At 41.7% G+C, this 21510-nt stretch overlaps 1 protein-coding gene across 5 annotated transcripts in view; it reads left to right on the plus strand.

Annotated features, from left to right (window-relative positions):
- TP53BP1 (tumor protein p53 binding protein 1) overlaps window positions 1–21510 on the plus strand; it is a 173562-nt gene that overhangs the window by 97894 nt on the left and 54158 nt on the right. For all 5 annotated transcript variants that reach the window (XM_073618551.1, XM_073618553.1, XM_073618554.1 and 2 more), the window contains exons 6-12: window positions 927–1052; window positions 3039–3111; window positions 8312–8487; window positions 10797–10905; window positions 13466–13560; window positions 14177–14364; window positions 16722–18675. In XM_073618551.1, coding sequence (XP_073474652.1) covers window positions 927–1052; window positions 3039–3111; window positions 8312–8487; window positions 10797–10905; window positions 13466–13560; window positions 14177–14364; window positions 16722–18675 — 2721 coding nt within the window. The remainder of the gene's footprint in view (window positions 1–926; window positions 1053–3038; window positions 3112–8311; window positions 8488–10796; window positions 10906–13465; window positions 13561–14176; window positions 14365–16721; window positions 18676–21510) is intronic.

A 21510-nucleotide genomic window follows, 5' to 3' on the forward strand; every position in this document is an offset into this window, starting at 1 on the left:
ACAAGTGCAGAGCTTGTTAAGGAATGGCAGCAGGTAGGTGTGAGTGCATCTACATGCACAGTGAGGAGAAGACCTTTGGAGGATGGCTTGGTGTCAAGAAGGGCAGCAATGAAGCCACTTTACTTCAGGAAAAACATCAGGGACAGACTGATCTTCTGCAAAAGGTACAGGGATTGGACTGCTGTGGACTGGGGTAATCATTTTCTCTGAATCCCCTTTCCGATTGTTTTTGGGCATCTGGAAAAAACCTTGTCTGGAGAAGAAAAAGTGAGCGCTACCATCAGTCCTGTGTCATGTACAGTAAAGCATCCTGAGACCATTCATGTGTGGTGTTGCTTCTCAGCCAAGGTAGTGGGCTCACTTACAATTGTGTCTATGAACACAGCCATGAATTAAGAATGGTACAAAAACATCCTCCGAGAGGGACTTCTCCCAACCATCCAAGAACAGTTTGGTGAGGAACAATTCCTTTTCCAGCATGAAGGAGCATCTTGCCATAAGGCAAAAGTGATAACTTAGTGGCTTGGGGAACCAAAACATCGAAATTTGGGGTCCATGGCCAGGAAACTCCCCAGACTTTAATCCCATTGAGAACTTGTGGTCAATCCTCAATGTAATTTTCAATAAAAGCCTTTGACATGTATGAAATATTTGTAACTATACTTCAGTATACCATAGTAACATCTGGCAAAAAGATCTAAAAACACTGAAGCAGCAGACTTTGTGAAAATAACATTTGTCATTCTCAACTTTTGGCTGTGGCTGTATATGTAACATCCACAGAGTAAAATATTACGGGATCAGTAGATAGATTTATCCTAATTCACAGCAACAATTGGCACTAAAGATGGTTCCTTCTGGTGCTAACTTATAAGGAGGGGGAGGAAGATTGAATCTTTGTGTAACCAATTTTAATTTCTTTTTAGACTTTGGAACATTTGGGGCACTGGAGCTATCACAGAGCCAGGATATAGATAGCCAACCCTCAAGAGCTGATGATGAAAGTAGCGTACCACACCCTAAACCTCAGACACTTGAATGTATCCAAGAAGGTATTTTACTTTTCTTTTTTCCTTTCTTACTCGGGCCTGCATTTTACCTAGAACATTAGGTGTAAGCCGTAAGAATTTGTAAACAGCACAAAACATCCACATTTTAAAGAGGACCTGTGCTGTAGAGGTATTGTCCAGAAAGGGCAAGCATAGGACAAAGGACTAATCAACAGTTTATATAGGCTCCCTGCAGTTGAACCTTTTTCTTATTACTAAGGATGAGCTCAGGAGTGTTCACAAGCCGCACGTGCAGAGTCCACCAGGAAGTCTGCACTGCACAGCGCTAATCACAGGCAGTGAGACATTTCCTGATCTCTGCAGCCACGCATCGGGACAATGTCTCACTGCTTGTGTTTAGAGCTGTGCAGACTTCCTGGCGGGCTCTGCACGTGCGGCTTGTGAACACGCCTGAACTCATCTTTATTACTGACTTACTATGTCTTGTTCTGAACCATGTCTCTGCGTGAAAGTAAATATCTTGGGAGAGTATCGGACTTGCTTCCCCATGTCAAAGCTGCCATTCTGATGACTGGTTATCTGATAATTGGTGCACTGATTATAGGAATCAGCAGAAGTGCAGAAAGTACAAATCCACGAAATGGTCAGTAGCAGGGGAATCTGTGCATCGCAAGCCCCTAGGTACAGCTTTCTGTCCAGCAATTCCTCACATTAGTCAGCCACAAAGTAGTAAGATGCCAGTCTGGAGGTGCGGGGTGTTACTAGACAGACTGCATTTTCATGCAGACCACCCTAGGCAATGCCCATATGTTAGGCTGAGCCTTAATGATTAAAATGATATGAATGAAAAGGTTGTCCAGAGATAGGCTGGATAAATGCAAGAAAAGACTAGATAATACTGGATGTTCTTCAGCCAGGAAACCAGGCATGGTCTATCGGATATACAGCTGTTTCTAATGCACACTCTGAGATGTTCAGTCTGCAGTGAAATCGGATTAAGCATTTTCATTAAAGATTAGCCGGTACAACTAGGGTTGCACTGATCCTGATGTCGGTGCCGATACTTAGCATTTGCATGAGTACTTGTGCAAATGTTCCGATACCTAAAGCTGATACCTTTTGCCGCTGCCTTGTCATAGTGACTTCAGCCTGGGTTCACACAGGAGTGGTGAGGGAAATCCGCATACGATTCGGACAGGGATTGCACCGCATTCCTGTTCTAATCGCATGCACTTCTTTACAGTGCGATTTGAGCCTATTCATTTTGTACATAGCAAAGGTACCGGTACTTGGTATCGGGGAATACTTGACCAAAAGTATTGGTGCAACCCTATGTAAACTATACTAGACTGAAAGTGGTGCTGGAGTACAGCTTTTTGCATAGACAGAGAAATCTGGGTAAATTGAAAGAGCCTTTACACTGTTTATCGTTGTTTTGGACCGGCTGTTAATTAAACCCTGATGGGTTTTACTCCCCCCCCCCCCCCCCCCCCATTTTTTTTTTTTTTTTCCCTGCAAAGTAAAAGCATAATCTTTGCCCCCCTTCCTTCCGGGGCTGCGAACTCCAGTTCTGACTGGCCCGAGTGGTGTGATGTCACTGCCGCACATGCATGCGGGAGCCGTCAGTCACGGCACTGGCTAGTGAAGAAACGGCACGGAGGGTCGTTTCTGTACAGCGCATGGGCCGTTGACGGCGCAAGCGTTTATGGTAGATATCTCCTAAACTGAGCAGGTTTAGGAGATATTTACAGTACCTACAGGTAAGCCTTATTATAGGCTTACCTGTAGATACAAGTGGTGTAACAGGGTTTACAACCACTTTAAGACCGATGATGTTATGACCATAATTCTGTGTTCCAGAGTAGCACATTTTTGAACCCTACATACTTTTTTAAATACAACTGGGTCATACATCAATTATTGGGTGTATGCATTGCTGAGATCCAGTGTTATGTAAAGACCTGTTGCTTGTATGTTAAGTTTTGTGTGACTTGAAAGATTCCATAATATGTTACTTATCTACTACAGAGCCTGATGAAGATGGTGCTGAAACACATGAAAAAGAGAATGTTACAATTCACATGGAAGAAGACACTAAACGGTAATATTTTTTAACTTCTAGAATATGGCTAGTGTGGTTTTAGGTCAATTGTGAAATAGAAATGAATAGGCCACACACTGATGCCATAACGGCTGCAATACTATTTCCTAAATGGAGGATTCACAATATATAGTCTTCCCTGTCCACCTCCCGCTCCAACGCATTTCATCCCACTAAGGGCTTAATCATAATCTCCATAGTGTCCATTTGTGAAGTAGAAACGAACAGACTGCATCGCATCCTAGCACATTTATGAAATTCTTACCTTAGAACAAAGCCTTCCAGATTTATTATATTGCAGCTTACCAATTCTTAGATGTGATGACTGCATTAGTTTTCCTTATTTGGGCTTTCTTTCCTTTATTTTCATCTGGTGGTCCAACCAGTAAGTCTGTTGCTTTTCAACAGAACAAGCTAGCCTGCAAATGTTTAATTTGCAGGGACGAGACAAACCATTTACCACTGACAGGGATGCTTACAAAGATCAGCCTTTATTCATGTAAACCTTTATCCCGAAAGAGAAAAAACAAACTGTTTGCTGTTACAGTGTGAGCTGGAGTTTTGCTTCAATTTGTTACTGTATTTGAATCTTCTAGTCCAGGGTTTCTCAAACCTCGGCCCTCCAGCTGTTGCAGAACTACACATCCAATGAGACATTGTAAAGCTCTGACATTCACATACATGACTAGGCATGATGGGAATTGTAGTTCCTGAACAACTGGAGGGCCGTAGTTTGAAGACCCCTGTTCTAGTCCATCTAACACTCCCCTTCCCCCAGATTGACAATGCTGCTGTTTATAGGTGCCCCCTGTGCTCCTTCATCCAGATTGTAGTAGGGATGAGCCGAACACCCCCGTTCGGTTCGCACCAGAACATGCGAACAGGCAAAAAAATTGTTCGAACACTGTTAAAGTCCATGGGACACGAACATGAATAATAAAAAGTGCTAATTTTAAAGGCTTATATGCAAGTTATTGTCATAAAAATTGTTTGGGGACCTGGGTCCTGGCCAGGGGACATGGATCAATGCATAAAAAAGTTTTAACAACGGCCGTTTATTCGTGAGCAGTGATTTTAATAATGCTTAAAGTGAAACAATAAAAGTGTAATATTCCTTTAAATTTCGTACCTGGGGGGTGTCTATAGTATGCCTGTAAAGGGGCGCATGTTTCCCGTTTTTTTAGAACAGTCTGATAGCAAAATGACATTTCAAAGGAAAAAAAGTCATTTAAAACTACTCGCGGCTATTAATTGCCGGTCCAACAATACACATAAAAGTTCATTGATAAAAACGGCATGGGAATTCCCCACAGGGGAACCCCGAACCAAAATTTAAAAAAAATGACGTGGGGGGTCCCCCTAAATTCCATACCAGGCCCTTCAGGTCTGGTATGGATATTGAGGGGAACCCCGGCCAAAATTAAATTAAAAAAAAAAAATGGCGTGGGGTCCCCCTCAAAATCTATACCAGACCCTTCAGGTCTGGTATGGGTTTTAAGGAGAACATGGGGACAAGGTGTTTTGGGGGGCTACCCCAAAGCACCCTCCCAATGTTGAGGGCATGTGGCCTGGTACGGTTCGGGGGGGGGGGGGCGCTCCCTCGTCCCCCCCTCTTTTCCTGCGGCCTGCCAGGTTGCGTGCTCGGATAAGGGTCTGGTATAGATTTTGAGGGGGACCCCACGCCATTTTTTTTTTTTTTTTTAATTTTGGCCGGAGTTCCCCTTAATATCCATACCAGACCTGAAGGGCCTGGTATGGAATTTAGGGAGACCCCCCACCTCCATTTTTTTTTTTTTTTTTTTTAATTTTGGTTCGGGGTTCCCCTGTGGGGAATTCCCATGCCGTTTTTATCAATGAACTTTAATGTGTATTTTTGGACCGGCAATTCATTATTAGCCGCGAGTAGTTTAAATTACTTTTTTTCCTTTGAAATGTCATTTTGCTGTCAGACTTTTATAAACACTGGAAACATGCGCCCCTTTACAGGCATACTATAGACACCCCCCAGGTACGAAATTGAAAAGGATATTATACTTTTATTGTTTCACTTTAAGCATTATTAAAATCACTGCTCCCGAAAAAACGGCCGTTTTTAAAACTTTTTTTGCATTGATCCATGTCCCCTGGGGCAGGACCCGGGTCCCCAAACACTTGTTATGACAATACCATTAATATAAGCCTTTAAAATTAGTACTTTTGATTTCTCCCATAGACTTTTAAAGGTTCGCTGTTCGGCGAACAGCCGATGTTCCAGTCGATCATGAGTTTGACTCGAACTCAAAGCTCATACCTAGATTGTAGGCACTCTTAAGACAGGAAGTGTGTCATTGGTAAGATCACCAGGTGAACATAAAGGAATAAAAGCCTAAAAAAGAAAACTAATGCAGCCATCACATCTAATGATTGGCAAGCTGAAATATATTACATTTGTGGTTTTGTGTTTTAATACAGCTTTATCTTCTTGAGCTTTGATTGCGGTATTATTTATTTGAGTTACGACTGAGGTTCTGAGTCAGTGACCTGCATCTGTCAGGTGTTGAAAGTGTATGTGACATATGGAATAAAAGATGTGCCAGAAGTTTGTTGAATGGTGCTTGAAACCAAAAACGAATATGCTGAAATATTACAACAAAGTTACATAGTTACATAGTAGGTGAGGTTGAAAAAAGACACAAGTCCATCAAGTCCAACCTATGTGTGTGATTATGTGTCAGTATTACATTGTATATCCCTGTATGTTGCGGTCATTCAGGTGCTTATTTAATAGTTTCTTGAAGCTATCAATGCTCCCCGCTGAGACCACCGCCTGTGGAAGGGAATTCCACATCCTTGCCGCTCTTACAGTAAAGAACCCTCTACGTAGTTTAAGGTTAAACCTCTTTTCTTATTTTAATGAGTGGCCACGAGTCTTGTTAAACTCTCTTCTGCGAAAAAGTTTTAACCCTATTGTGGGGTCACCAGTCCTGTATTTGTAAATTGAAATCATATCCCCTCTCAAGCGTCTCTTCTCCAGAGAGAATAAGTTCAGTGCTTGCAACCTTTCCTCATAACTAAGATCCTCCAGACCCTTTATTAGCTTTGTTGCCCTTCTTTGTACTCGCTCCATTTCCAGTACATCCTTCCTGAGGACTGGTGCCCAGAACTGGACCGCATACTCTAGGTGCGGCCGGACCAGAGTCTTGTAGAGCGGGAGAATTATCGTTTTATCTCTGGAGTTGATCCCCCTTTTAATGCATGCCAATATTCTGTTTGCTTTGTTAGCAGCAGCTTGGCATTGCATGCCATTGCTGAGCCGATCATCTACTAGGACCCCCAGGTCCTTTTCCATCCTAGATTCCCCCAGAGGTTCTCCCCCCAGTGTATAGATTGCATTCATATTTTTGCCACCCAAATGCATTATTTTACATTTTTCTACATTGAACCTCATTTGCCATGTAGTCGCCCACCCCATTAATTTGTTCAGGTCTTTTTGCAAGGTTTCCACGTCCTGCGGAGAAGTTATTGCCCTGCTTAGCTTAGTATCGTCTGCAAATACAGAGATTGAACTGTTTATCCCATCTTTTAGATCGTTTATGAACAAATTAAACAGGATTGGTCCCAGCACAGAACCCTGGGGAACCCCGCTACCCACCCCTGACCATTCCGAGTACTCCCCATTTATCACCACCCTCTGAACTCGCCCTTGTAGCCAGTTTTCAATCCATGTACTCACCCTATGGTCCATGCCAATGGACCTTATCTTGTACAGTAAACGTTTATGGGGAACTGTGTCAAATGCTTTTGCAAAATCCAGATACACCACGTCTACGGGCCTTCCTTTATCTAGATGGCAACTCACCTCCTCATAGAAGGTTAATAGATTGGTTTGGCAAGAACGATTCTTCATGAATCCATGCTGATTACTGCTAATGATACCGTTCTTATTACTAAAATCTTGTATATAGTCCCTTATCATCCCCTCCAAGAGTTTACATACTATTGATGTTAGGCTAACTGGTCTGTAATTCCCAGGGATGTATTTTGGGCCCTTTTTAAATATTGGTGCTACATTGGCTTTTCTCCAATCAGCTGGTACCATTCCAGTCAGTAGACTATCTGTAAAAATTAGGAACAACGGTCTGGCAATCACCTGACTGAGTTCCCTAAGTACCCTTGGATGCAAGCCATCTGGTCCCGGTGATTTATTAATGTTAAGTTTCTCAAGTCTAATTTTAATTCCGTCCTCTGTTAACCATGGAGGTGCTTCCTGTGTTGTGTCATGAGGATAAACACTGCAGTTTTGGTTACTGAAGCCCCCTGATTCACTCGTGAAGACTGAGGAGAAGAATAAATTCAATACCTTCGCCATCTCCCCATCCTTTGTAACCAGATGTCCTTCCTCATTCTTTATGGGGCCAATATGGTCTGTCCTACCTTTTTTACTGTTTACATACTTAAAGAATTTCTTGGGATTTTTTTTGCTCTCCTCCGCTATGTGTCTTTCATGTTCTATCTTAGCCATCCTAATTGCACCCTTACATTTCCTGTTGCATTCTTTATAAAGTCTGAATGCTGAGGATGATCCCTCAACCTTGTATTTTTTGAAGGCCTTCTGCTTTGCTTTTATATGCATTTTTACATTGGAGTTAAGCCATCCAGGACTTTTGTTCACTCCTATCTAGTGACATGTTCTTGTTTAAAGTGGTTGTAAACCTCAGACATGAAATATGAACAAAGCATATCCCTCTTATAGTGTGTACTTGTCTCAATCCAGAGCGTTAAGTGCCATTTCTGTCTGCTGACACATTCCTCTTCTAGCAATACGTGTCACTTCTGACAAGTTTTCCTGACACCAAAAGATAAAAAGGTGACGGGAGGTATCGCCAGCTGATTGACAGCCTCAGCACTATTTCTGTGTGTGGAAGGGGGGTGTGTCCCTTCCCTCCAATCAGCTCTCAGAGATCTCCTCACTGATGAAACGTCAGCTCCTGAAGGGATGGAGGGGAAAGGCAACTACAGGTAAACAGGTACAACTTATGTAGGAGGATTTGTTTAATCTCTGTATCACCTGAGGCCAGGCACTTCACTTCACTGGGTATATGGAAGGGTTTACAACCACTTTAATTTTTTTTTTTTGCAGTGATGTCTTTGTTCTTGCTTTACTTCCTGTGACCAGGAGATCTCTGTGTGTCTTATCACAACATTTTTACTTTTCTTTTAGAAATCAAGAAACCGGAATTGGAAAAACATCTTGTAATGTAGATGAGAAAAACACATACACTGCCTTAGAGGAGCAGCTGAAAGAATCCAATGTAGCAGAGCCATTATGCTCAAAGACCGATGAAGAGATGGAAGCCGCAGATCTCGCCTCCAGTCAAGATCTATTCGGACAAGCTGGTAACACGTCATACTTTTTTGATGCCTGAACAAACAGTGATGTGTTCATTGTTGAATATAACATTTTATGGCTCTATTATGGCTCTAGTCTGTAAATATCGAATAAGATTGTAGACTATTCCTGCAATGAAAGCATTGTATCACTGTAGTCCGAGCGCCCCTAATGGAAGCACTGCCACTGACCCAGCCCAAGACCACCAAGACCTTTCTGGTGCACCTAATGTTTTCCATAGTCCTTTACAGAGACTGGAAGAACCCAGTCTAAGTGTTCATTCCTCCTAAGAAGCTCTGCATCCTATACCCCTTTAGTAGACTACTCCTGCTAGGCAGGGGATCAAACTGACATTTAATCTGATCCTTTAATTATCAAGTGATTCAAGCTCATGCTTGCAGCCTTGAGCTACTGTGTGCTGGTTCAACAATCTCTTTTCTCATATCGGTCTCCTGTGTGTGAACATGAGGAGAACACTCATGGCTGCAGAGCTGGTATGTAAAAAGCATCTGCTTTGCTCGTCCTGCTTTGAGTGAAAGCATATCTAAAGAGCAGCCCTGGACAGCCTCATCGATGATGCCAGGGAACAAGAGTACCCATCTGTCTCAACAGAAACGTAGAGGCTGGGAAGCCCCACCCCTGCTTGGAGGCCAGGAAAATTCCTTATGTTACTTCTAGGCCTCAAATCTCCAAACTCAAGCCTGGCAATCAGCCTGCAAACCTTGGATTTTCAAGCATTTCAGACAAGTCTTCCTCAGCATGAAAGCATGAAAAAGGACCCCCACTTTCCACTTTTGGACAGTTTGATCATCCAGCATATCGGATGCTTGGGTAAGGAATGTGGCTTACGGGGATTACAAGCTAGAGTTCAGCTCTGTCTCCAGTTCTGCCTGTATCACTGCACAATTTAGAAGATCTTCATGCTGCCCTCTCAGGGCTTCTGGAGCAAGGAATTATAGCCCAGTACCTGGTACCTGTGGCAAAGAACAATGAGAATGAGGACATTATCAATGTACCTAAACCAGGAAAGGATCTTGGAAAGGTACACCAACTATGTCCCCCCATCAACCAGCCATCTCTTCCAATTTGAAAAATACATATTGGCATAAGCTGGGGCACATTCATTTGTCTTTAGCAGTGCCCTGGGCTTGACAAAAAGTGTCTTATCAAAATAATAAATCCAAAGCTCAGCAACAAATTTACTATGACTTTTTTTAATTTTATTTTTTATTTTTTTTTGTGCATGGTTCTGGCCTGAAGCGCCCTCAACTACCTGTAGGCCTTTTTGGTGCGGTATTGAAGAGTATAGAGCCTCAATGTCCATAGTGAGTAAGAGTGTTCTCCGGTACTTTTGTATGTCATTTAGCAGCGTCAAATGGTGTCTCTCATATAAGAAAACGAATTACAAAAGTTTGCAAAATATGGTCTATATATGCTATATAATAATGTTATATTTTCACCAATGTGTTCTGTAAGTGACTCTTGTCCACAAGTAATGGGGTGACCAGGAGGGTCTTTTACTTATTTGTGCACTTTTGAGAGCATGTAAAAAATAAAAAAAAGGATGTCTGGGAAATCTACTTTCAAAAGCTCAGCCATTTTCTTATTATTATCTGATCTGATATGCTGTGTCAAATAAACCATATAAGGTTTTTTGTTTGCTTCTAAATTCATGGAAGGAATAGATCTATACCAGGCCCGATTCCACATTAATTGATAATGTTTGGGTCTGCAAGGGTTTTAACCCTCAATATTGAAACATAAGGGGTTACTTTGTCTTTTTGTCATATATAGTACTTTATAGCCAGTGTTTGTTGATCTAGGCAGGATACCAGTTTGTATGTGTTTTCTTTTAAGTACTTGCACATGTAGGCAGTTGCAGTCTATTTTCTCCACTGCAAGTGGCGCTCAACCCTATCAGCATTGCAGAGGGAGAGGAAGTCTAGAGGAACATAGTTGTTGGTCTCTGTTTTATAGCGGGAAAAGAAAAACACGTGGTGATCAAATACCATAAAAAGAAAGCTCTATTTGTGGAAAAAAAGGACATACATTTTATTTGGGTACAACAACATATGACCGCGCAATTGTCAGTTAAAGTAAAGCAGTGCCGTATAGCAAAAAATTGCCTGGTCATGAAGGGGGGGAAATCTTTTGGAGGTCAAGTGGTTAAAATGAGCTTGGCGCTGACATGAGCAATATGTTACCACCAAACTCTTGGGTGTTTTTCTTGTTACAGAATATGAGTATAATAATTGATTTATTCATTTTTATGCCTTGGGTCTGCATTAAGAACTATGTAAATTATCTTCTTTTGTAGATGAATCTGTCAGTCCTAATGTATCCAAGATTGTCTCTACACCTGCTGAAAGCCTGCGCCTCCTGCAGTTCTCTGGACAGACCAGCCTTGCATCTGTCAGTGTCTCAGAGTAAGTCATTCTAGTTGGCATTTTTATTTTACCACACAATGTATATGGCGGGGTTGATATTTTACACAGTTTAATTTTCACTGTCCCTTCTATTTCTGTATATGGATGATGGCACTGTATCTATTTTAATTAAAAAAAAAACACAAAAACAAAACATACCTTCTTCTCTAATCGAAATACAGCTGTCCACATGACCCAGCTCTTTTCCAGCCTGTCTGCAGGGAAACATAAGCAGGAGGAGCCTCTAGTCCTCTGCTGCTGGTCACATGTTCAAAATCAAAATAAAAAAATAGCCTTTGGCTACAGAGTAAAAATAAACAATATAAAACTGTTATAAATCGTCATACAAATATGTATTTTAAATCACATTTTTATAATGTTTGGCAATAACATGGTGTTATTGCCAAACAGTAACACCATGTTACATTCACAGGCCATGTCTCGCCCCTCCAGCCTGTGTCTTAGACTAAGAGGGGGGTGAAGCCTCCATCAATCCACATGTAATATCCCACCCCCATTGTGTTTAGCTGGTTGGTGGGCATGGGGGGGGGGAGTGGGCTGTCAATTACCACTGTGTACACATCCACATGTGTGACTCTATAGTCACATGGGCTGCTCAGATGTGATGGGGAAGAAATGCTCAGGATAGAAACTCACGGAAAATTGAGCATGTGCAGAGTTGCCAACACTGCTCTGCAAAATCCCTAGCTGAATTAGGGACATGAACAGAAGGGTGGAGATAGAGAACAGCCAGATCAACTAGTTTTTTTTTTTTTTTTTTTTTGTTTTTGCAGAATACAGAAAATGAATCTCGTAGTGACTGAGTGGGTCTGAACAGCATGTAATACACTATTTATTGACCTCCCCCTTTTTTTTTTTTTTTTTTTTTTTTTTTTTTTTTTTTTTTTTTGGACGTGGGTTTAGTGACACTTTAACAGAGTAGAGCATGTTCAAAGTGAATATTTAAAAACCTAGTGTAAAGTATATGTAAACCCTAACAATGAACTTTTTTTTTCTGTTCTGTTTAAAGCCCAACCCTGGTAAATTTTAAATGATCCCTTGCAGTGGGGCTATGTCTGCACTGCAAGAGTTTATTGCTTATTTTATCTAGAGTAGAGGAGAAACACTTCTGATCCTCTGTTCCTCCACAGTTTGGCAGTGGACTGTCCTTTGCATCAGCACATCCAATGCAGGATATTTCTTTCATTGCCAATAGTTTGGCTTTAACTATACCATTGAAATAAAAAAAAATAAAATAAACATTTTGATCTTGGCAGAAATACAGAGCCGCCCTTTTTTATCGGTTTGCTCTCGGCCAGTGTTCTCTCAGATTGCCTGTTTAGCCCTGCAAGTTCTCAGGACTACGTGTAAATTGTGCCTACACTTTGGAGATGACGAAGTATGCACGGCTGAGTAGTTTAGCAAAAGAAAATAGACAGGGCTGACACCAGAAAAGTACTGTGTGTTGCCTGTTTCAAATTAAGAGCCAAGCGCATTTCTGGCACATTAGCGGGTTTTTTCTGTCCTTGCAGGGTCTTTGCAAGAGATACAACTGAAGGAAATGTGCATGTATTGAAGAGATGTACTGCATGCTTTTGTTGTTCTTTTTTGCCTTGCCTTTTAATAAATGAGGTGAAGTGAAAATAAATTAATTTTGTCATTGACCCCTTGACCCTGACGCACCACTGCACTGGGCTTCTTTTCATGGGACCGCACATTTGCGTATCTCCCTTTGTGCTGGGAGCAAGCCGCACAGCATGCTCCCATCACAGAGACCGGGGTCTCACCGAGAGCCCTGGGCCCCATACTAACGATCAGGACCTGGAACTCCCCATTCTGGGTCACCTGATCGCTATAGCTTCGGCCTAGTCCGCGGCTTTGGCCTAGTCCGCGAGGCCGGATGCCACAGACTAGGCCGAAGCCGCGGCCTCGCCTAAAAACTCCTGCCTGCAGCTCCCCAGGACCGACGCGGTGTCCAAAAAAAACAAAAAAAAAAACTCGATTCGTATCGTGAATCCAGTTTTTTTTTTTTTTTTTTTTTTTTTTTTTAAGAAAATCGCAGATTTTTTTTTGGAAAATCTCCCAGCCCTAGCTGCACTACTGGTACAAACAAACATACACACGTGATATTGCTGCGTTAGTCGGGAACAGGTGAATTTATTTTGGGTTGTTCTTTGGTGGTAGGTTATGGTAGTAACAAGAAATGTAGCCACATTTAACAATAAATGTTTGTGTTTTTTCTTTTTCTATTTTGGGACAGTTTTCCTTTCATAATAAAAAAAATAAAACTGGAGATATCTATAACCATTTACCACCAAATGAAAGCCCAATTTGTCCTGAAAAAAAAAACAGGGTATAATTCACCTTGATGTACACAGTAGTTGTGATGATATGTACAGTTTTACTAACACATGCCAAAGTTGCAAAATTGTGCTTGGGCATTAGGATTTGTTTTACTCTTAGGTGTGAAGAGGTTAATGAATGAGGTGAAACTCAGCGCATGTGATATATTAATTATCTGGATAACTAGTATGCATGTATTTTTCCTTTCCTCTTGTAGAGTTCCCACAGACCTTGCTTCTCCCTCCCCAGATGATATCCAACCTACTCCCATCATTGTTCCCAGCTCCCCCACAGGGCAGCCTGAAGGAGAAGGTAATCATCTGTCTGATTCATCTCGTCATCCTTGTCTATTTACACATCAAGTTACAAGGCTTCATTTCTGATCAGTTTTTCCTCCCGACGTACTGGAGCGCAGGCTCTTCCTTGCAGCTAATTTTGGTTTGGAAGTATTATAGTGAGGTTTTTCTCCCAAAACAAAAAACCATGTACCATGCAATGTTGGTAATTGAATAAAAATCTTGTAGAGGTCCTTTTGGTCTGTGTTGAGTGATGCTTGCACTTTACCACTTGGTTTCCTTGGCCTGCTCATCAGTGGTCACGAGTTACAAGTGGTGACTAAAAGAAGATGGCTCTTAGGACGCCGAATACAGCAATAGAAATGAGGATTAGAGGCAGTTGACACGGCTTGAGTATTCGGAGTTGAGGTCCCTTTGGTAAGTTTCTATGGACTGGCTGCAAAAAGAAAAGAAAGTTGATCCCCTGGGCAGAACATTTTGGATAAACTATATTTGTAGTAGTTCTACAGATGCCTCTGTGATCTCTAGGAACGTTAAAAAGGATAAGTCATTTATGGAGTGAGTTTCTTAATATTTTGCAGACTACTTATGCATATTTTATATTACCACTTCTATGCATATTTATTTTCTAGTTGAAGACATGGAAGTCTCAGAACCCTCAAATAAGACAGAAGTGGCCATGCAGCCCCCGGAAGAAGCTATAGGATCCAAGAGCTGCCCCCTTGTCCCTGTGCCTCAAGTATCCACTCCAGTTTGCCAAAGTGCTCCAACATTTGCGCCAGGGTCCCTTGCTGTTCCCTCACAGCCAGAGTTCTCCCATGTAAGTTTCTTGTGCTTCTGTCTTGATGTGGTAGTATTTGAATAGCTTAACACTTCTCTACAATTAAAGCATAACTCCCCCTTTGCTAAAATTCTATTTCTTTCACATCTATTGAGGGACAAGGAATTCCAAAGACTGTTGGGTTATACTGTGGCCTATGGGAGGATTGGGCACTGGCAAACAAACTGTGAGACCCCCAATTATAAACCCTCCTACTCCCAGCATGCCTCAATTTTTTGGCCAGCTTAGAAACGTCGAATAAGTTTTGCTAACTGATACTTCATTCTTTAATTGGGATTCCTGCTGCATCACTGCTGAACCGGGCTCTATATGCAGCTGTCAGGATCAGCCTTTCCTCAACCTGACTTTGGAATGAGCTATGGATTATGGTACTTTTCAAGACCAGAGTGTGCTTGTTGCCGAACACTCTCCAGGTCCAGAGGGGTGGCACAGCTCCAGGTGTTATCCTGGCTCAAATTGTAAATAGGCTATGCAGGCTGAGCACCAGGACTAGCCACATTACTAGAACTGTTGACTTGGGTAATATTTTCAGAGGAGGTTGGCCTTGACCAGGAAACGGTGGGTTTAGCTTGGTGTCCTGTGAATTAGGACATCTTAATTTCTTCTACTGCTTTACCTTTTTTTTTTTTTTTGGTCTAACCTTTTTTATACAGCTTAAAATAAGATCACTCTGGGCTTCCAGAATTGTTGTCTCTGGCTGCTAAGTGCACAGTCGAACCCTATAGATTTCTATGGAGCTATTTCTCAAGCTGCTGCTCTAGAGATTGTGTTTTATTTTTTTTTTTGTTTTTTTTTTTTTTTTTCCTTTTGGGATGTTTGTAATTATTCTAGTGTGTGTTTTACCAGTTTGTTCACAAAAATGCTGTAGATTTAATTTGTAATTAATGGCTAACTTTTCTAATCTTGATGCTTTAAAGCAGTTGTAAACCCAATATTTCATATTCCTGATATGTGCCTGCTATACTATGTTCTTGTATGAAAGAGTATCCTGCTCTCTTTGTATTGCTTCCTTTGTGGGAAATCCCTGGTGTTCCTGCCAGTCCCTCTGCTTTCCTATTAAAAACTGACCACATTAGCTATGAGAGTACAGCGTGGTCAGTTTTCTGGCTGTGTTGAGAACTCACGAAGATCAATATTTGGTGCACTCAGAGGAGAGTCCTTAGGGTCACATGGGCTATATTCAATTGCATCAAATGTCCATAATTTAAACAAAGTCTCTGAATGGGAACTCCAAAGGGTCTCAGCACTATGAAGCAGCCAGTTCGATAGAGCTAGAGCTGACTCTGTGAACAACAAGGAAAATAGAGCAGCACTTCTAAGTGACGTATGTATTGACACTTTAAGTTAAAGGGAGGCAACACATAAGTGAAAAGAATCGTGATTGTAGTGGCATGTAAGCTCAGCTGGTTATGCAGTCCCAGGTGATTCCATGGGTGTCTTTGGAACTAGAAAACAAGCTGGCGGATGCCCTGGTGGCTTCTGGCGCTTCCTACAGTGTTAGTAGATTTCTATAAATGGAGGGGAGGACTTCACTACCTGGTTAGCAGGCAGAATAGGTGCCCTTTCTGCCTGCTAGCCCGAGATGTAGGAAGCACCGGATGCAACCAGTGCAGCCACCAGCTTGTTCCTGGTTCCATAGACACCCACTGGGATTATCCAGGATTGCATAACCAGTGGAGCTTACATGCCTCTACAAGCACGATTCTTTTCACTTATATGAGTTGTCTACCTTTTGACTATTTAAAGTGTTGATACATACTTGTGCTGAGAACGTGGCTTGCTCTTCTTGATTAGACTTGTGCTGACACATACCCCCTGCACAGCCAGTCACTGGGAAAACCAGTGTACTGCTGTTTCTTCTCCCTTATGCAGCTGAGAACAGAGGGTAGCTGCTAAGACTTCTAATAAGCACACACTCACCTGTCCAGTGATGCGGCCGCTTGAGCCCTTGGTTCTCTAAGGAGCCGGCATCACAAGTGTGGGCACCCGGCTGTGACGACTTGCGGCTTCACAGCTGGATGCGCAATGCGTGAGTCACGCTGTGCTTCCTCAATGGCCCGGAAATCTTCTAGGACCTGTGACGTGTCCCAGAAGATTGCAGGGAGGGAGTGGGGGGGAGAACTTCTGCTCGAGTTGCCTAGATGCCCCCCCAAAAAAAATTACATGTCAAATGTGGCATGTAAGGGAGTGAGGAGTCCTTAAAGCGGAAGTTTCACTTTTGGGTGGAACTTCGCTTTAAGATATAATTTCTTGGTCTATTTGCCCATTTATTATTTTGTAAGTAAAAAGATGTGTTTGGTATACAGGTCAACAAATGTTTTGCAACTATTTTACAGGATGTTTTCATACCAACTCCAAGTCTTGAAGATTCTCCTTCCAGAGATCAGCCCCCCCAATTCCCAAAGGGTGAAGAGGATCAAAAAGCTTCAGATCTAAAGCTTGAACTTTCTGAAGACCTGAAACCTACTGAGGGAGATGTAACAGATGAATGTAATTTACTGCTATCCACAAGCGAACCTAGTCAACTCCTAGAGATGGACCATACTTGTGAAGGAGAAGATAGTGGGGCTACTCAAATTGAAGTGGCCGAAGAAACTAGTCACCCTTCATTAGATCAAGAAAACCAAACTGTTTGTGAAGCAGCGCTCCTGGAAAATAAAGGAGAACCACCTACAAACCGTAAACTCTCCTCATTTGTATGTGTTGACTTGAGTGATAAAAATGATAATAAAGATGTTGATTGTATCACCACTCCAAGCGGTTCTGAAAGTCATGCAATCTTAGTGCCATCGTTAAATTCCGATGCTTCTTTAAGCATTTTAGACCAACACACATCAGAACAAAAATCAACTGTAGTTGTTGAAAGTGTGTCCGATGATGTAGAGGAAGTTCCTGAAACTCCATGTCAGAAGGACAGTGAGGATTATATGGTAACCGAAAGTGAGCATGAAAAAGAGGGAAACCTAAATTTAGCTCTGTCCGAGACTCAGCATCCTTGCAAAGAGGATGTGGAACCAGTAAACAATGAAGAAGCAATGGAAGTGGACCAAGAAGCACCCTCTCCAGAAAGGTTACCAAAGCCTGTTGAAGGTCAAAAAGAAGTGCTGCAGTCAGAAAATGAAAACGATGCTGCTATGGACATGGAGACTAGCCCTTGTGTAGTACCCACAGTTGAAAATATTCCTGCGCAAACTGAAATGCCTGAATGTAACAAATCTCCAACCACACCTACTAAAGAATTACACATAGATAAATCAAGCGCTGATCAGAATGCTGAAAAAGCGAATTATTCAGATTCTGCCAAAGATGTTTTGGGCAAATCTGAGCACGTTTGTCAAGTAGATGACAGCCCAGATAATGTGAAGTCCGACTGTGTCGTGCCTTTAGCTGTTGATTGTAACATTTCTGTGAACCCTCCACAGCAGAGTTCAAACCTTCCGTCCACAAGCAATGATTTTCTTGCAACTAAAGAAGACAAGTTACCAGACCCAAACCAACAGCAATGTGCCCTTCTGAAAGAGCCAGTTGATATGGATATCATGGAGAAAGAAACTCAGCAGTATCCAGTGCCTAGTGAAAAGAAAGAATGTAAAGCGGATACGCTTAAACAAAATGTGATGCCCTCTGGAAAAGACCCAGTGCCAGTATGCCCTAATGCACAAAAACTACAGGGCACAGAAAATGCTGATCTAACGTTACAAGCAGAACAGAAGCTACCAGTAGTTGTAGCAGTACCAGATGTTAAAGAGGACCTTCATGGAAATAACTTGTGTGGATCTAATACAAAACAAGCAAATGAAATCTGTAGTGTTATTGTAATAGAGGAGACTCAAGAGTTGGCAGATAGTAATCAACAAGAGCCTACCCTAGCAAAAGATGTGCCTGACTCTGGACAAAAGAAGAAAGCAGAGCTTTCTGTAACAGAAGTGAAGGAGCCAGCTGTGTGTGCTCTGCAAAATCCATGTGAGGCTCCACAAAACAAAACAAGTATGTCTGAGGATTTGAAAGTGTTAGAACCTCACAGCACAGATAAAGATGTTCCAATTGTTAGTATTAATGTTCAGAAAGACTTAGATAGGAATCCTGAAACTTCTTCCGTCCAGAAAGAGCATCCGCAGGCTGTACAGCTGAGAATGGAGAACAACGCCAACGCTTTTCCTTTGTCATTTAATAAATGTACACCTGATACATCTGTTGCTTCTTGTGAGGATGAGGCACATGGAGGGGATTCAGAGTTCCAGGAGAAAACAGGAGAACAATCGACACGTAGTATATGTGAAAGCTCCAGCGGTAAGTGAAAAAAAAAAAAAAAAATTAATAAAGAGAGAAGAGAAAATTAAATAAAAAAAAAAAAAAAAAAAATATATATATATATATATATATATATATATATATATATATATATATATATATATATATATATATATATATATATATATATCAATCATTACAGTGGGGGTTGATGCACTAAAAACAGCCCTTAGTGTCATTTTAGTTCGGCCCCCTCCTTCCCCCGCAGCTGGCCCATTCACAAAGTGCGGTTTGCTTTGTGCATGTGCCAGTAGGATAGGGCCGGCATTATTTGTAGCTGCTGACTTTTTAAAATTTTTTTTTTTCTGAAGGCGCCTGGAGCTCCTCTTTAAAGTATCCTTGTCAGTACAAGGTCACTTGTATGTAACACACATATAAACCGATGGGTATAGTTCACATATAAGTGACCCTTTGGGTCGCATTAAAGGATAACTAAAGGTTCATGTATTTTAAACAACAAACAAACATGTCATACTTGCCTCCTCTGTGCAGTTGGTTTTGCACAGAGGGGCCCCAATACGTCTCTTCTGGGGTCCCTCAGCAGCGCTCCTGGCTCCTCCTCTTCTTGAGTGCCCTGTCGGAGAAGTGCGCTCCCTCGGGGCACCCGTGTGGGCACGCTCCCATGCCCTGCTGCTGCGTCCATTCACACAGACAGCAGGACTCGGCTCTGCCCCTCGGCTCCCACATCATTGGATTTGATTGACTGCAGGGGGAGCCAATGGCTGCGCTGCTATCAATCTATCCAATCAGGACCCAAGACAGCGGCTGGAGCGGGTGTGCTCTTCTCCAGCGCAGGAACGATCGGGCTCAGCTAAGTAAAAGGGGGGGCTCTGGGGGGCTGGTGCACTACAAGAGGTTTTTCACCTCAATGCATAGAATGCATTGAATTAAAAAACCACAAGGGTTTACAACCCCTTTTAAAGCTGGAGCTCAACCACAATGTATAGCTCGAAGCGGTACAATTCTTTTGCATAGAAATTTGGCGTTTTTATATTGTAGGCCTGTAATTCTTAGAAATAACTCCCTTAAATCTGTCCAAACAAGAGTCTAGTAGACATCCCCGGTATAAATTATAATATAATTAACTCTATATAATTAACTCTTATTATAACAAATAATAAAAAATTATGTAATCGGATCAAAAACACTGAAATTTGCTCAGTTGCAGAATTGTCGCTGTCATTACTTTCCGTGTTTGACGAATTTCCCCACAAATCACTATCTCTCAATTCTGCAAGTGATTTTAATTTATTATCTGTTTTCTAACTGGTCTAAAACCGCTTTTGATGTAAAGGGACGGTTTGGGTTGCTATGGACAATCTCCAGTTTCCAGGCAGAAAGAACAGTATTTATAATCTAAAACTGCATGCAGGACACTGGAGAAACCAATAGGGACAAAAGGGATGTGAAATTATTTCATACAGTATTGTAATCTGTAAGATTACAGTGTACTGCATGTATTGTGTGTGTTTCACTTTTTGAATTTGGCGCCATGCTCTGTCCCCGTGCATAGCAACGTTCGCAGGGAACGGAGCCCGGCTCTGATGAATCAAGCGGAGACACAGCCGCCGCACACTGCAGGGAGACATCGCAGGATCCTGGAGACGAGGTAAGTAAGCTGTACTTGGATCCTGCGATGCGATCCCGAATGTGGCTCTGGGTTACCGCTTTTGGTACTGAAAATCCACCCTGAGCCACACTCAGGAATACCGTCAGGGAGGTTAATAACTTTTAAAACATAACAGTATAGCTTGGACAGATTGGTTGGTTGTTAATGCATGCTACTCTTTGATTTGTTTCTTAATTTTATTAAAGAACAATTTCATGCAGCAAATTGAAGCAGTCCATGAGCACCTTAAAATGGAATTATGAGATAACCCAAACTACTCTTAAAACTATCTAAGTAATTTTCTTTTTTTTTTTTAATGGATTGAGCTTTTGGGCTTTCAAAAGTTAGCTTTTTGACACCGGCTTGATCACCTTTTCCATCAAGACCATAATCTCCATCTTTTCGGCTCTAAAAAAACTCACTGGCATTTAATACACATCAGGACAGGAATTTAGAGCTACCATTGCTTACCTGCTTGTAAGGTGCAAGGCTGTCTTTGTCATTCATTCTGTGTTTGGTGATTCACTGCCCTAGAACAAACATGTAAAAAATCTGACGTTCGAATGCCTGATATGAACGTGTGTTTTTGGTATTTCACCAAATTCATTCATATACCATGTGTCTCTTTGAGCAAGTTCCCTTCAAACGTTTTTGTTCCTAGATGGGACTTTCCAGTGGTACAGTGATAGTCTTTTGAATCTCTTGATTCAACGGTAATTCTTGGGCCATAATATTGTCCAGAAGGGTGTTGGAGATCTATCGTACTTTGTGCATTACCTTATTGCAAAGCCTTTCTTGGTTTCCTTTCTGCATGAAATAAATTGCCATTGAATTAAATTTTTATTATGGAATCGATTTTTCCAACATCCTATCATTCTCCATCTTCTGAACAAGTTTCTTGGCTCACCTTGGCTATGGTGAGAGTCTTCTCTGCTTACGTAGAGAAAACTAAGGACTTTTGAAAATCAGACCTCCTCCTAAGGGTACCAGAAATGTTCTGCTATAAGCAAAACTATTTCTTTACATAATGTGGAAAACCTATAGCAGGCCTTCTCAATAAGAAAAAGGAGAACCAGTGGGACTTTATATGAAGCGGTGACCTGGTAAGGTCAATTGCCTCCATCCCTATCTATATGTCAAAAAGGAGGGGAAAGGGGATTGGGACTTTGAATAAAGCACGTAGGTATAAAGAATTCAGTTTATTA

This window comes from Aquarana catesbeiana, linkage group LG03, assembly GCF_042186555.1.
Source record: "Aquarana catesbeiana isolate 2022-GZ linkage group LG03, ASM4218655v1, whole genome shotgun sequence".
NCBI lineage: Eukaryota > Metazoa > Chordata > Amphibia > Anura > Ranidae > Aquarana > Aquarana catesbeiana.